Here is a 16831-nt window from a genome sequence, read left to right on the forward strand (position 1 = left end):
TTGGGGAGCCTGATGTAGATATCAAATGATGAATAAGCTTTCTAAACAGGAGAATCAGCCTATTTTGTGGTTTTCTTCTAATTATCTTTATCACAAATGGAAAAAAATCATACAAATAAATAAGCTTATTATTTCTTGTACTTTACTATCCAAGATATGAAGCCATTAGCAGAATATTCTTTACCTATCTCTACTCCACTTATGCTTTAATCTGACACACTATGTTCTTCAAGCCCTTAAGTTATTAAATTATTCCCTTATTTAGGGTAAGCATCAGGGGGATTTTTTTTTTCCATTTTATCTTTATTCCAAGTTAGTAAGTTAATGGCTCTAGGACACCAAGAGTTTGATCATTATGATTATCATTTTGAATTGAAATAAGTAACTGATGAATAATCCCCTCTTCACACAAACTCTAAAGTGTATCCCCAGAATGCTAATGGACACACAAAAGTCTAGGATAAAGTCAACTGCCATTGTACATACCTCCTACTGGAGGAGGTCATGTGTCTCCTTCGTGCTGCCCAGTCCCAATGCACACTTTCTCTTCTGTCAGGCCTGCCATCTCCTTGGACTAAAATGTTGCTTGATACTCATTTGCTGTCTATAAAATTTCTTTTGTGTCCTTTTGTCTTATAGCACTGCCAGCGGAACACAACTGGAGAGCACTGTGAGAAATGTCTAAATGGTTTTATTGGAGATTCTATTAGGGGCACACCCCGGTTCTGTCAGCCATGCCCCTGTCCCCTGCCCTACATGGCCAAGTAAGTCCTGAAGGAAGGTGGTCTCTGTACTGCTTCCCCCACCTCTTCTTTTGTTCCACTATCAAGAGTTCTAAGGTTTTCCCAGTTACAGCTGAGCAGCTGGTGCAAGGTAAGACCAGAAAAGATACACTTTCAGGGAAGCTTAAGCATTTGCTGTTCACAAAATATTGGAGTGATCATAAGGTTAATGAAGTCTTCCAAGTCTTATAAACAAAACTAATCTCATCTTTCTTGACTGTTCTTTGAGTTAGAGAAATCATGATTGGTAATGTCAACAAACTTGTTATAATCTAGTATTTCTAGGAGTAGTGTTTCATCTGTCAGAGTGTGGACATTTTCCTACATGTGGCAGCTAAACTGGCTTTCAACCAGAATTAGAATACAGATAAACAGAATGTAGGCTTAGTCCAATCAGCTCAGGGAAGACTTCCAAGTAAACCAGTTCTCATCTCGCAATATTTTGACCTGAGTAAGAAATTAAAAAGAATAGACTTACATCTTAATTGAAACAATGGAATTGTTTTCAGGTGCCTGATCTGTATAAATCCAGTAGTCAACTCATAAGTAGTGATTGTATTGGTTAACAATTGTGGAACTTGGTGTAATAGTATTTGGTTTCCAAATATTAACCAGTTCTCAATTCTCTGGCATAAACTAGGAGTCCGACAATCAATTCAATACTTACATGACCCAGAGTTCATGCAGATTTCATAGATTAAGGCTCAATCCGACTTTAACACCAGATACAAACTGGGGTCCCCAGGTTGCTCACAATCCTGCCCAGCTAACTATAAATTCAGAGGTTCCCTAAATGCTGCCTCAAGTTCAATAATTCTCTAGAATGACTCACAGAAATCAGGAAAGCACTATACAAACAATTGTAGTTTTATTGTAAAGGATACAACACAAAACCAGACAAATTGAAGAGTGCATAGGACTTGGTATGGAGAGGGGATAGGTGGGAGGAGCTTCTATGCACTCACTCTCAGGGTGCACCACCCTATCAACAGTCAGTGTGGGGCCTCCCCTGGTGGCTCAGCCTTTGAGCACCGGGCTGCAAAGCTGCACACAGCCTCTGCAGCGCTGGTTCCATCCATGGCTACAGGCGAGGGTCCCACATGGCGCGACAGACCTCTCCTGCAGCGCCCACTGCTCCCCTCAACAGTGTGTTTCATCAGTCTGCCTGTACTGTTCCCTGCTCTGGCTCTGGTGAATTCTGTCACCCTCCTGTGCTTCTGACTGTACCCAGTGCTTGTATAAATAAATAAATAAATCTTAAAAAAAAAAAAGAATCAGTGTGTTCACCAACCCAGAGGCTCCCAAATTTTGTTGTTTAAGAGGTTTTTTAAATTAAAGTTTAATTACATAGGCACAATAATGAACGGCCATCTCTCCAGCCCCTCATTCCTCCCCTGAGATGGAAGGAGGGATGGGGTTGAATATTCTAACTTTCTAATCAGTCATGTGCTTGGACCCTCTAGCAGATCAGTCCCCATCTTTAAGCTTTTAAGGGACCTAGCAAGAGTCATTTTATTAGCATAAATTCAAATACAATTGGAAAGGACTTATTATGAATAATGAAAGATTGCTTTATCACTCGGAAAATTCCAATGATTATAGGAACTCTGTGCTAGGAACTGGGAGAAAACCCTAGATGTGTATACTTTTGGTATACCACCAGTGGAAAAAGTAAGGAACCCAGGTTCATATCTCTGCTTTGACACCTAATAGCTGTGTGGTCTCCGACAAGGTTTTTTTTTTTTTCCCTAGGTCTCATTTTCCATAGGACTTGGGGTTAAGGGAACTAGATTCACATCTTGGCTCCATTCATTGATTTCTTTACTTGTTCTGGAGCCCAGATTTTTCCTTAGGAAATGAAAGTTGGTCTAAGGGCCTGCCTTATAGACTAGGACTAGGATAGTATGTGTGGAGCACTTGGGCCAGTGCCTTACATATGGGAAGATGGATGGTAGATGCTGGCTTTAGTAAACACATATACTGTATTTTTTCTTATATTTTGCTTGTTCTATATCAGGCACTATTCTAAGTGTTGGTTGTGATATATATGGAATTGGTAGTTGTTATAAATATGGAATGAAATAATGCCTATAGCATAACTCTTTTAAAAGGCCTGAGTACCTGCTTACACACACATTCACACACACACACACACTTTCAATACAGTAAGAAATGAAAAAGGATGAAAACCAAGTTTCCCCCTAGTTTTTTCCTTAGTTAAACATCAGCATCAACTAATGTTTCATCTATGAGCAGATCAAATCCTTTGATGAGTCTGATAATCAATGAAGCTAAATGTTTTACAGCCCCATCTTTCTTTAAAAACCATTAAACTGCCTCAGCCCTTGCTTTGTGATTTTTCATGTCTGATGGTATTAATTATGTATGCAAAATGGATGGTACTGGGGTGAGCTCAGAAATTCAAAAATTAAATGTTCTGTTATTTTCATTCAAGTGTGTGCTGATTTATGAGCTTCCATTCCTCATTGAGGTATATTCTTAATTGTTCATTAATATTCTGCTCTCAAACATTAGTCTTACCCATCCCTGATGAGATGTTTAGCATGCTTCTCTCTTGCCCTGGCATTGTTATTTTGTTAAATATATTTATCATTAACTTCCTAATAACAAGTTTCACTCATTCTCCCAAGGAAACAAAGACATTCTGCTCAAAACAGGTTTATGTGCTTTGAGCAAGTTTCCTGGGAAACAGATGAATTAGAAAGGCAAATCCCTTTCAAAGAAATGCTTCCTTCTCATTGTATTGTCCCATTTTTTTAACTTTTTGCCCCGTTCATGTAACAAGACATTCTTATCTAAATTATATGGCATTAATGCCTTAGATATGAGACTTTTGGAACCTCATTCCTATAGACTGAGAAGTCCTGCCCTTATGCAACCAACACATATTTATTGAGCATTTATTATGTACCTAGCACAGTGGCAACTAAAAGTCAAAAAGGCCTACCTTCATTACAATAGGTCAAGATGCAACAGTATTTTGAAGCTCCTAAAGCAAGTGAATCTTTACCTTTTGAGACATATTATCTAATATTTCTGTTGAAAGAATTTCTTCTGAAGTTTGTTAACTGTTTCAAATAAATGAAGCAAAAACTTGTCAATTGGGAAATGAGCTTCCTGTCTTGAAAGAGGAAAGTTTCCATTGACATCATTTCTACTCATGTTCTTTCTGTTGTGTGTGTGTGAGTGGATCTGGGTTTAATAGAGGCAACTGAAGTTAGAAATTCACAAAGAAGAAAACTGAAGTTCAATAGTGCAGATCTGAGGCTAAAAAACATGCTGAAAATTAATAAAAATATGCATATACTACCCATAGGTAAAGGACATCATGTGAGAATGTAGGTGAACTGAGAAGGGCATGAGAGATCTGCTTTCTCTGTATGGCAATAGGTCTATTTCCCAGAATCCATTGGAGGGAAAACTGGTTGAAAGGGGAAGGAAGAGGTACTTTGAGGTCACACACTGGCACACATTTGCCTGAACCCTATGAAGTCCTAGCCTTTCATATGATCTTATTGTTAACTTAGTTAACTAATCTCAAAAACAAATCAAACATCCTACCAAAAGTCAAATCTCAATTTCCTCTTTCAGTTTTTCTTTATTCATATTCCTACTTTCTATAAAAATAAAAGTGCCCATACTTTTATCAGAGCTCAGAAAGTCATCTAGTATGGAATCTAAATTATATTTCAAAACACCCAGTAACTGAATCTATAGACCCAGAATTTTGGATTTCTAGTTACAGCAGTCAAATCAGAAAGCAAAGAGATAATGCTTGAGAGAGGTAAACAAACAAGCAACGCTGAGTCCTTTTTTTTTTTTTTTTTTTTTTTTTCTGGTTCTGAAGGGTTTCCAGGAGCAAAGGCACCTTCTCACTTGGAGAGAGTGCCACCGTTGCTAGTGTAGGCTGAGAGAGGCACAGTGTTTTCATTTCCCCAGCCAAAATCAGATTTTACATAAGAAATCTGATACAATTAGAAGAAAACATAAACAATTTATGCCGATGAAAAACAAAGAAAGAGCCCTGAATGGCTGCCACTGCCTCTAAGTCTCCCACCTGGGAGACCAATGGTCAGGCAGCGATTCCCAGGGACCATTTGCACAGAGCTCATTTATTTATTTTGGGATTGGCCAGACATCCTCCTTGTCTACCAAGTAGCTGTGATAATCATTCCAATTAAGCAAAATTTCATCTGTTTGAAACAGCAGGACTTAAGCTCAAGGCAGACAACTCTAGACATCTGCAGATGTTTCAGTCCTTCAAGCCAGGGGCAGGCAACTGAGTGGAACATCTTCAAAGAAAGATGCATGAGGGCTTGTTCTTGTTTTGGACCCTTCACTGAGAGTGTTTCTTTATAGGTTAAGGAATAAGAACAAGCAAAGTAAAGGGTAAAGGACAGAGAAATGTAATTTCACTGGAATGTTTCTAACCAAACTGTTAGAGGAAATAAATTGTGGGTATTGCCTTTCACAGAGAAGCACAGATTGTTTTCTGACTGATTTTATAAATGTCTTCAAACAAAGAAAACACATCCATTTACTTTCCTCCAAAGACCATTTAAGGTAAAATCACTGCAGGAATTTGAAGACAGCAGGTCACACGCCTTTGCTTATATAGTACTGCGCCAAAAGTAATTTAAAAGTCCTTAAAATTTTTCACACTCCCTCATATGGATGGATTCATGTGTCGATATAAAATTTTTCCAAACATGTAGACAATAATAATTATATTTCCCTGCTTTAATTATTAAGATATTTGTTCTGCTGAACCAACATGTCTATTATTTTTCTGTTCTGTGTCCTAATTTATAATTAGTAAAAAAATAATCAAGAGAGAGAGGTGGTAGGCTAGAATTCTTTTACTATGGGTCCTATTTCCTATGTATTGCTTCGTGACTTTGTTCAACAGAACCAAACCCCTTCAGACCCTTTATTCCCAATCTCAAGGTACACATGAAAGACATTGAGGTTCTGTAAAGATTACATATAGTTTAGCATTGGTTCATGATCTTGAAGAGCAGAAGAGAACTAGTACCACAAAAAAAAAGAGAAAATTTCAACTGTATACAAAAAGTTATGGGAATAAAAGTCTCACATAAAGCTAAAATCGCAGGCAAAATTTTATTACCTTATTTCTGACTTTATTTTTTGTTGTTGTTGTTGTTTTTTAAACGTTTTATTTATTTATTTTTTAATATTTATTTATTTATTTATTTATTTATTTATACAAGCAATGGGTACAGTCAGAAGCACTGGAGGGTGAGAGAATTCACCAGAGCCAGAGCCGAAAACAGAACAGGCAGACTGACGAAATACACTGCTGAGGGGAGCAGTGGGCGTGGCAGGAGAGGTCTGTCACGTCATGTGGGACCCTCGCCCACCCAGAGGCCGGAGATCAAACCAGCGCTGCAGAGGTTGCGGGCAGCTTCACAGCCTAGCGCTCAACAGCTGCGCCACCAGGGGAGGCCCTTATTTCTGACTTTAGAATATCTAATTCAGACTTGTATTTAAACTTACAATTGTCCTGGCAAATGTCCCCTCCCACCCCCCACCCGCCTACCTTTCCGCCCTTGGAGTGGCCCTTTCTATTTGGGTTTGCTGATCTCACCTCTTCTGAAAGAAGGGGATTTAATTTAACTAAAGCAAAAGATCTCACCCATTAGAATGTGAGAGGAAACCATGATAAGATAATCTAATCAATAGTTCATGCAGTCTGTTGAATGATATGCAAAATTGATTTCTAATATTCTCTTACACTTCTAGTTTTGCAGAATCCTGTTACAGAAAAAATGGAGCTGTTCGGTGTATTTGCAATGAAAACTATGCTGGACCTAACTGCGAAAGGTAGGCTAATAACCTGTTTTCTGTGTGTGTTAAAAGAAGTTTTCTGGTTCTATACTCATCAGTTCCTGCCATGCTCCCATTCAGAAGGTCTTCAGTGTTTAAGAAGAGGGGGTGGGGGATCATGTTTCAGAACCAGAGGGGGCCTTTTCCAATCCCTTCTCCCTGAAACAGCTATGACAATATGCTCTCCAGGACCCGAGGCCAGAGTCCCCTCTCAGGACAAATAGGCCTGGAAAGAACAAATGGCTATGAGTATTTTGAAAGTCTCTACAAGGTTTTGATAACAGTCCTCTCTTCTCTCTATCACTGAGAACCAGTAGTGCAATTAATATTCAAACAAAATGAAGCAGAGAGAAGTATCTTAGGTGAATAAAAAGTAAATCCAATCTACTGTCAGCTCATAGAGGAATAAACTGAAAAAAGCACTGACCTGTATTATTTAACCTACTAATTAAGCCATTTTTTATGTCATCTCCTCTCCTGGAAAGTAAACAGATTTCATGAGTTTAGATTTTCAAATCTGTCTGGTGTTTACACCTAATACTCTTTTTAAATTGGCTGTGGGTTTGCTCAAATAAGAAAGGCCTGGTGACTAAGGGTCACTCAGTGCAGTGCAGGGCTTCATAGAGTGATTTCCTGGTGAGACATTTCCCATTCTTCCCACCTGTCAGCCGTTCACTGTTCTAAGGTAAAGCGGCTTCCTCTGATAGAGTCTCATGGAGAGGGCTTCTTGTTTTTAACAGAAATGCCATTTTCACTGGTGTCAGCATTATATTTAGGCCTGAAATGATATGTGGTGTCATAAAGACAGGCAGGAAGAGCCAGTCTACTTCCAAGGCAACACCCGCAGTGTGCTCACCTCACAACAGCACACGCCCATCTGACAACCTGAGGTGGCTCTCAGTGCCACCTGGGGCTGGAAGTATAAGCCTGAAATTATATGACTTCTCATCTCACCTCTAAAAAAAAAACATCCTCCATCTCTCAAAAAAGGAGTTCCGGAGTTCTTTTGAAAAAGCACAGTATTTGTGGTACAGAGAAAATCTCTGTACTCCAGGGCATGGCTATTATGATTTTGACTCCTTGCTCCAAGGAAAGAAGAAGGTAAGTGAAAGCTGAGGTGCCCCATGGATTTCATCCTGTGGGGGGACAGCTACAGATGATCAGGTTAGCTTCAGCTGATTAATGTCCGGGACACACTCATTCTGTATTTCCTGACGGGGACCTAGGAATATGAGATACCCGATTTATTCATTTTCTGACTCTCTAGAGGGGGTGTTAGAGGACAGTCAGGGCTGGAGTTCTTTTTTTTTTTTTTTTAAAGATTTATTTATTTATTCATACAAGAACTGGGGTACAGTTCAGAAGCATGGGAGGGTGAGAGAATTCACCAGAGCCAGAGCGGGGAGCAGAACAGGCAGACAGACCGAAGACACTGCTGACAGGAGCAGTGGGCGGGGCAGCAGAGGTCTGCAGCACCATGTGGGGTTCTCCCTGGCTGGCGTGGAATCGAACTGGTGCTGCAGAGGCTGCAGACAGCTTCACGGTGAGGCGTTCAACCGCTGCGCCACCAGAGAGGCCCTGGAGTTCTTTTTTTTTTTAAAGATTTATTTATTTATTACAAGAACTAGGGTACGGGCCAGAGGTGCAGGGGGTAAGAGGACTCACCAGAAACAGAGTGGGGAACAGAACAGGCAGCTTGACTGAAATACACTGCTGAGGGGAGCAGTGGGCAAGACAGGAGAGGTCTGCTGCCTCATGTGGGTTGCTCCCTGGCTGGCCCAGGATTGAACTTGTACTGCAGTGGCTGTGGATAGCTTCATAGTTTGCGTCTTTACCACTTGCACCCCTAGGGAGCCCCCAGGGCTGGACTTCTTTCCCTTCAGTGTCTAGGTTAAACTCAGTTTGGTCTGATAAAGATGGAGCACCATCACCAGCTAATGGGGACAGGATGGTTTGAGTGAAGGGATGAATGGCCTTAAATAGAGCCTTGCTGATCAAGTGCAAGGCCTCTCAGAATTGAAGTGAGCTGGGACCCAAGGACTCAGCAAAATCAGACAGCAGTGCAGCAAAGGGCTCTGTCAGCAATAGCAGGGGCCTGGCACAGGACAACACGCCCACCTTAGACATGGGCTATAATTGATATAGCCCCCTGGCCCAGCCCACATCAAAGGGTCCTCAGAAAATCCACTGCCCAGTTAGCCTGAGTCAGATGTACTGCTTATCTTGACCTGAAATGGTCAAGATTGGTTCTGAGATGAGAACACTAGTTTGAGAGCTGGAAATAAGAGTGTTGAGATTTAGTCTTGGCCTGGTTGAGTTTGTATTTCATCTCTAGTCCTTTGTGATCCTCCTGAGCAAGTTATTTGACTTCCAAGTGACAATTTTCACATTTCCATAGTGGTAAAAATGGAAATATTCACCTCACAGGGCTATTGTGAGGTTATGCAGTCAAGTTTTTACTATGGCCCCTGGTGCTTAATAAAGGCTTAATAAAAATCAGCTGGTGACAGTATGAGTAATTGTGGTCCTGGCATAATGTGTTCCTGGATAACTGAACTCATTTCCCTGAATCTCATTTTCCACTGATAGAAATTGAGGCTTTAAGTTAAATAGTGCCCTTTACTGCATGTCTCTTGTGTCATCATTGCTTTACATTCTTTCTCTCTCGGCTTCAAAACCACCTGAGAGGAGGTTACAATTTTGTCATTTTGCAAATGAGGAAACTGAGGCTAAGGGACAAATCCCATCTCTGCTAATTGGGGACCAGTTTGAATTAAAAACCTCAGTTCTTTCCCTGCCCCAACATTGCTTTTTCCAAATGACTTCCTAAGGGTTTTTATTTTAAACTTTGACAGTTAATTGATGATGAGGCTCTGATATGCAGAGGAAAATTTGGTTATCTGTTACTAGATGCCCTTTGATAGGAGCCCATGTCTACACAGGAGCTGGAAGCAAGTGTCCCTTCTGAGGCCTTTCAGTCTGTTGTATGGGAGCTGTCACTCAGAGCAACTTTTTTGGTTCTGTCTCTTTCTCTTTCCCATCCACTACCTGTCCACTGAGGTAGTTTATATTAAAAATTTATCCTACTGTCCAGGGAACTGTTCCTCAAAATGGAAATGACCACACAAGTAAATTGGTCATGGGAGTAGGAGTTTGATACATCTAAGACTTGGTCCCTTGCTTCAGTGAAAATCAAGGATGGAAGGGGGGACAAACCTGAAAACCTTTCATTACAAGGAAGAAACATGGAAATTCTGAGTGAAAGGACAAGCAAAGGCTCTTCAAAAGAGTGCTGGAAACGTAATTTCTTCCTCACAGAGGGGCCAGAACATCCAAAAGGAAATGACACTTCTGCTTTTGATTTGTATTTGACTCTGGGAATGAGAGGGTTTTTTGTTTTTTTTTTTTAAGTTTAACAGCCAAGTTGTTAAGTTGCCCCAGTTAAGTTGCATCTACTCTATGGTTTTGATATATATTTCTGAACTTGCACATCTCTATAAAATCTTTTCAAAATATGGGTCTCATTTGTATGTACAGCCTCAGCGTCTAGAACTCTTGATACTATAATGTATAATTGTGATTAATTCATTTCCTGATCTTTCAGAGAGGGCTGTGTGTTTTTCCTTTTCCTGTCTCCTTCCATGCCTTACATAAAATAGACATGAATTGTCCTTTCTGTTGGATGAATTCTCTCATTCATTTCTAGAAGCCACAGTGTGGTCCGGGGTGGAGTGAAGGGAAGAACATCAGGGTTATAAGGTCTGTGATCCTGGGAAACCAAAATTACCCTTCAACCTCAGAATGCCAGGCCTATGAGGTCAAGCCCCCAGTGTTTATAATAATGAAAGTTAGTCACTAAAGAAAACCATGAGATGTAATACCAGTAAAGGGTGTAAAGATTGAACATATATCTTCATTACAAATGCATGAAAAAAAGACAGAGACATAGAAATTAAAGATTGAAGAACTTAAACCAAACTTTATCTTATTTTATATATATTTTTACATCATTTTTCATTTCTGCATAATATATTCATTTTGATCTTGGTTATATTTTCCATACAATTCCCATCCCCCCTTATTTTGACCCTAATCTTCCCTTCACTCCACCCGCCACTGTAGTGTGTCTCTGGTTAAACCGAACTTTCAATGGTGATTTTGTTGGTGTCCTGAGATTAGAGGTGTGAATTTTCTTTAGGTTCTCTATTTTTCAGATAATTCCCTTACTTAAAATGGAAAACATTTTAAAATGCAATGTCTTATTATTACTGGCCAGGTTGTAGTGATTTCCTTGGAAAATCCTCCCTTCCTTTCCACTCCCAAAGCCAACGGCCCAGCCCTGGCCCTCCGCACCTCAACAGGGTCTCCCCCTTCCAGCCTGCCCAACCCGCACAACCTCTTTTATGGCTCTCAGAATCTTCACTGACTCTCTTTCTTTTTCTCTGTGTGAGAACTCATTCCTGTACCTGTCCTTCAATCCCATGAGGATGTGATCACACATTCTTTCCAGCCACTCCCAAAGCATCTTCACCAATTTCCAGCACTAATTGAAGGACCATAGCAGAGACGGGGTCATAGCCAGTCAGCAAATGCATAGTTTGGCTCATTAAGTATTCTTGTAAAAACTGAGCTAACCTTTAAATATTGACGTTTCACATCAGTATCCAAATTTCAACCACTTTAAAAAAAAAAAATAGAAAGATTTGACCAGATGAGTCTCTCATCCCCTCAAGGCTATACAGTCTGGTGACAGTTAACAGGAGCTGAGTAGCGACTGCCCCCTTAGATGGGGCCTGTGTTCCCACCACTCATAGCATGGCCTCTGGTGACTCACAGGGCACAGAGAAAGGCATTTCTTCCTCTGAGCAGAAACGGCTCCACCCAGAGTGCAAGACCAGCACAGACTAGATGGATTTCAGTCTCCTCTATCCAACTAGGCTGAACTTTCTCATTGAGGAGCCAGTGGCATGACCATAGGCACCACAGCCCCCCTCAACACCCCCCCCAATACACATACTTAGGTGTCTGGTCTTTGTAGGCTCATATATCTAAAACGTCCAGAGGTATGGCTGTATTCTCTGTCTGTCCTTTATCCTCTCATCTCCCAGTCATAACCAGCTGCCAGCAGCTAAGAGTATTGTCTGTCTCCTCATCAGAAATGGGAAAAATGCTTCCCACAAAGCTCCAAGCTCAACTCCAGTTGAATCACCCCTGAGTCAGTCCATTTTGGTCAGGACAATGCCAGACTCTAATCGATTCAGTTTAGGTTATTGGATGGTGATTGGGCAATATTTCTAAAGAAAAAATCTAATTAACATTTTATCCAGGATAATGCTTAGCTGTGCCCTGGTGGTACATCTGAAGTACATTTTAGCACAACTGATACCTCTCCTCATATGCCAGCTCTGCACCTCATTTTGGGAAGACCAAAAATGTTCACACACTAGTTATATCCAGATACTCACCTCTGGCTGAACAAAGTGGGCTGTAACGATGGCCAGGAGTGGTTCCCTGAAAGCAAAGCCTTGTCCTTAGGAACATAGGAGGGTAAGAATAAACTCTGGGAGAGTAATTCACAAATATTTCTTATACTTTCTTCTAGATAGGAAAGAAAATTAAAAGGAAGGAACATTACAGCTGTTAAATTTTAACATGTGATTCCCTTCAGATGTGCTCCCGGTTACTATGGAAACCCCTTGCTGATCGGAAGCACCTGTAAGAAATGTGACTGCAGTGGAAATTCAGATCCCAACCTAATCTTTGAAGACTGTGATGAGGTCACCGGCCAGTGCAGGAATTGTCTCCGCAACACAACCGGATTCAAGTGTGAACGCTGCGCCCCCGGTTACTATGGGGATGCCAGGATAGCCAAGAACTGTGCAGGTACAGTACTAGAAATCCAAGGTCAGCTACTGGCCAGCAGGTGTGTGATAAGAGAAGATCCTCTATCAACACTGATTTGAGATGAATGTATCATGAGGAAATTGTGTCACTTTGAAAGAGCAATGTACATTCTAGGAAGGTCAAGCCAAACTCACCAGAGATAAACATTTTTATCGAAACAACTACTGTGATTTAGTTTATGGGGAGAATAAACCATAAGATATTAACACAAATGAACTCTTATTTTATATTCATCCAATTTTGGTCAAAAAAAAATCCAACTTCTGTAGATTACCTATTTTTGACCAAAGACTGAATGAAAGCTTGTGTGATTCACATCAGTTTGCTTATTCTGAAAACTAAGTCCCTTTTTTCATTTACCTTTGGTGAAATGACACTTGAGGAAAATAAATTACTAAGCCCAGGGTAGAATTCAATCACCATCTCCTCCCCATAATTTCTTGAAATAGGGTATTTCAGGGATAGTATAAGAAACCTCCACAGCTGAAGCTGAAATGTACAAATTTTATACATGATTTCATCAATCCATTTACTATATAAAGTGAAACTCTTCAGAAGTAAAGTTAAGCTTTCTTCCTTGAGGAATAAAGGAAGGCTGAGATTGAATATTTCTTATTCTTTTGTGACTCTGAGGGGATAAAGGGCGAGGAAAAGGGATCTGGCCACTGCACTAAATTTCTATTGAAAACCCTCTCACTGAGACCGATTCCCATTTAAAGAAGTGAAAAGTTTAAAAATGAGGAGGAAGCACATGTGATCTTCAGATGTCACAATAAAAGTAAACTTGTCTATTGGAAAGTCATGCTCACAGAGGCTTAACACCAGGGATAAAAGAAAGAAGAGAAGAGGTCTGCGTCCAGTCCGTCGAAACAGAGAGAAAGCAGGTCCCAGAACAAGCGTTGGCAGAACTGATACCTTAAATGTTGACATCCTGATTCTCACAACATTTACACACTTGGGTTTAAATTGTATAGATGCCAGAGACTCTAAGGATGAAGCAATAAAGCATGATCTTGCTGAATTGTTTAATAAATCTACATTTTGTGGAACATTAAACAGCTGAAATATAATAAATGTCTCCCTTGAAGCTAATTTTTTAAGATTATTCTGAAAAGACAGTGAAGAAGTGGGAGGAAATTCAGAATTCTATTCCAGCTCATTGCTAGCTTAGGAAATCCTTTTTAAATGTCACAAATTAATTTCCATTCCTAAACTTAGTGGAAAATAGCCTGATGAGATTAGGATTTGTTTGTTTATTTTTCCAAAAGGCTTTCTGGAAAATCATTGATACTAAGGAACTCTCAGATCTAAATGTACATAAATCTGTTGTTCATTCTATGATATTATCCCCAGTTATCCCAGAGATAGTTATTTGGAGGTTTGGAGTCAGTCTTGCCAAATGAGTGCTGTGGGAGCCAGGAATGGCTCTTGGGACTCCTCCCTCACTCCTCCCTGAGCTGCTCCTCCCTCGCACCTGGCAAAGATCAACCCTGGAGTTAGATTCAGCTGAAGAATCAGCCTGTGATGACTCCAATTGAATGATGGGCTCTGTGATTGTCTTGTACCTGGTACAATTTCCCAGGAGGTTTTTTGGACTGAAGTAGATGCACAATCATATCCAGAGTCCCCCAAAAATGGGGAGAAGAGTCCTCTAGAAAATTTAGATTCACTTTTGATCCAAAGTCACTGTAGGGTAAGGAAAATGTGTCAGGCTTTTCTGCCCTCCCGCCATCAGGATAGATGATGAATCCTTGTGGTCCTGGATGTATGCCTGATGGCGGGCACCTGGAGTAGGGTGTGGGCATAGGTAGATGGGATTCACCTGGGCTAAGATGGCGCTTTTAAGGGCGGCGTCACGGGGAAGCCAGCAGAAGCCAAGAACGAACAGAAGCTGAGAAAGGAGCAGAGAAGCCGAGAGACGAAGAAGAGAGAACATGAGAGAAGGCCGGAGAGCCCAGATAGAGTGAAGACTTGTTGGGGGCTGGGAGGCCTGCCAGCCTCATGGCCCCCCAGCCTCCTGGCCCCCCAGCAACCTTGCCTGCTGTGTACCAGGTAAATCCCAATAAAAGCCTGCAAAAGCCACTGAGGACTCTGACTCCTTTACCCGGTCTACTGGATCAGAAAACCTGCTCTGTGTCCATTCCTGACCCTACAGTCACTTTGAAAATTTCTCTGGACTAGGCCTTAATTACAAGAGGAACATCACAGATTCCATATAGTCTTAAAAAAGAATGTAATTAATCCCCATTGAAGAATTATATACTAATAGTATTTCCAGAAACTGTAAAAACATTGCCATATTTTAAGCATTAAGAAATGAATCCCTAATCTCTTGCTTTTGTTTCCCACAGTGTGTGATTGTGGGGGAGGCCCGTGTGACAGTGTAACCGGAGAATGCTTGGAAGAAGGTTTTGAAGCCCGTACAGGCATGGACTGCCCAACCATAAGTAAAAATAACAGTACATGATTGACTAACCCCACTTTCTCTAATGTGCTACAGGTGTAGGATTAAGAAGAGCTATGTAAAAGCCTCTCTCTAGAAAACCTGAGTCCCACCCCTGGCTTTAACTCAGTTCGTGCCTCAACCAAATGAAACCCGCACATAAGATATTCCGTAGTCTCCTTGATTCCAGTAGGCAAATAGGTGATTCACATTTAAACACCTCTATTTAGGAAAATGTATTTTATCAAATTTCTAAATTCAATATCTTATCTAGTGGGTAAAGGCAAAGTCAGAAATATAACTCCCAATGACTGTGGTCATTTTAGTTCCTTTTTCCCCTCAGGTCCTCAGATTATATGAGAAACAGCAATGCTGTACTGGGAAACTGAGATATAAAGAGATTTAAGGCTTTTCTCAAATCACTCCAAATCTGAAGTGACACAGGAAATAAAATATTCAGGTGTTAGGAAATGGAGCTGCCATCATTTTTTACCCACCTGGATTTTTCTGTTACTCCTGTCAATCAAATCACAAGTAGTCTTTTTTTTTTTTTCAGAGTGTTTAATATGTACTTTTATTTTTCAAGATTTTTTAAAGCTATTTTGGGTCCCTTCAATTCCATGTGAATTGGAAATTCCACATGAATTTTAGGATCAGATGTCCCATTTCTGCAAAGTTTCTTTTTTTTTTTTTATAAATTTTATTGTTATATTCCCCATACAATTGCAGCCCCCCCATTCTGACCCCAATCCCTCCCCTCCCGCCCCCCACCCCCTAAAAGTGTCTCTGGTTCATAGTTTTTTGTTGATTTTGATTTTCACTTTCTTATATTCATTTTCCTGGTCCCTTATTTAAGTTTTCTAGATTCCTGCTATGAGTGAGACCATCCGGTATTTTTCTTTTTCTTTTTGGCTTATTTCGCTGAGCATGATCCCTTCCAGCGCCATCCATGTTGCTGCAAATTGCATGTGTTTATCTTTTTTGAATGCTGAGTAATATTCCATGGTATATATGTACCACATCTTCTTGATCCAGTCATCTATTTTTGGGCATTTGGGTTGTTTCCAAAGCTTAGCTATTGTAAACAGTGCTGCTATAAACATAGGGGTGCAGGTGCTCTTTGGAATTGATGTTTCTGTGTCCTTTGGGTAAATACCTAGGAGTGGAATTGCTGGATCATATGGAAGCTCTATGTTTAGTAGGTCCAGAAATCTCCACACAGCTTTCCACAGTGGTTGGACCAGTTTGCACTCCCACCAACAGTGCAGAAGAGTTCCTTTTTCTCCACACCCTCGCCAACATTTGTTGTTGCTAGTTTTTTTAATATGTGCCATTCTCACTGGTGTAAGATGGTATCTCATGGTAGTTTTGATTTGCATTTCCCTGATGACAAGTGATGTTGAACATTTTTTCATATTCCTGTTGGCCATTTGCATTTCCTCTTCAGAGAAGTTTCTTTTTAGCTCTTCTGCCCATTTTTTGACTGGATTATTTTCTTTGTTGTTGTTGAGTCTCATCAGCTCTTTGCAGATTTTTGTGATCAGTCCTTTATCATTAGTGTTGGGTGCAAAAATGTTCTCCCAGTCGGTGGGGTTTCTCTTTGTTTTTGTTATTGTCTCTTTTGCTGTGCAAAAGCTCTTTAATTTGATGTAGTCCCAGCTGTTTATCTTTGCCTTCACTATCACTGCTTTGGGTGAAGTGTCTGTAAAGATGTCTTTGATGTGCAAATCCCATAGTGTTTTGCCTATATTTCCTTCTATGTATTTTATGGTTTCAGGTCTTATGTCTAGTTCTTTAATCCATTTTGAGTTGATTTTTGTGTATGGTGTGAGGT

At 40.4% G+C, this 16831-nt stretch overlaps 1 protein-coding gene across 2 annotated transcripts in view; it reads left to right on the top strand.

Annotated features, from left to right (window-relative positions):
• The window catches only part of LAMA4 (laminin subunit alpha 4), a gene marked incomplete at its 3' end in the record, with an annotated part of 134822 nt that overhangs the window by 41046 nt on the left and 76945 nt on the right, over positions 1-16831 (top strand). The window contains exons 3-6 of one of the 2 annotated variants that reach the window (XM_084227763.1): positions 640-764; positions 6567-6647; positions 12319-12533; positions 14906-15001. In XM_084227763.1, coding sequence (XP_084083889.1) covers positions 640-764; positions 6567-6647; positions 12319-12533; positions 14906-15001 — 517 coding nt within the window. The remainder of the gene's footprint in view (positions 1-639; positions 765-6566; positions 6648-12318; positions 12534-14905; positions 15002-16831) is intronic. The other variant, XM_084227764.1, reaches the window with a different exon arrangement.

Source organism: Talpa europaea (genome assembly GCF_964194135.1).
Source record: "Talpa europaea genome assembly, chromosome: 2".
Taxonomy (NCBI): domain Eukaryota; kingdom Metazoa; phylum Chordata; class Mammalia; order Eulipotyphla; family Talpidae; genus Talpa; species Talpa europaea.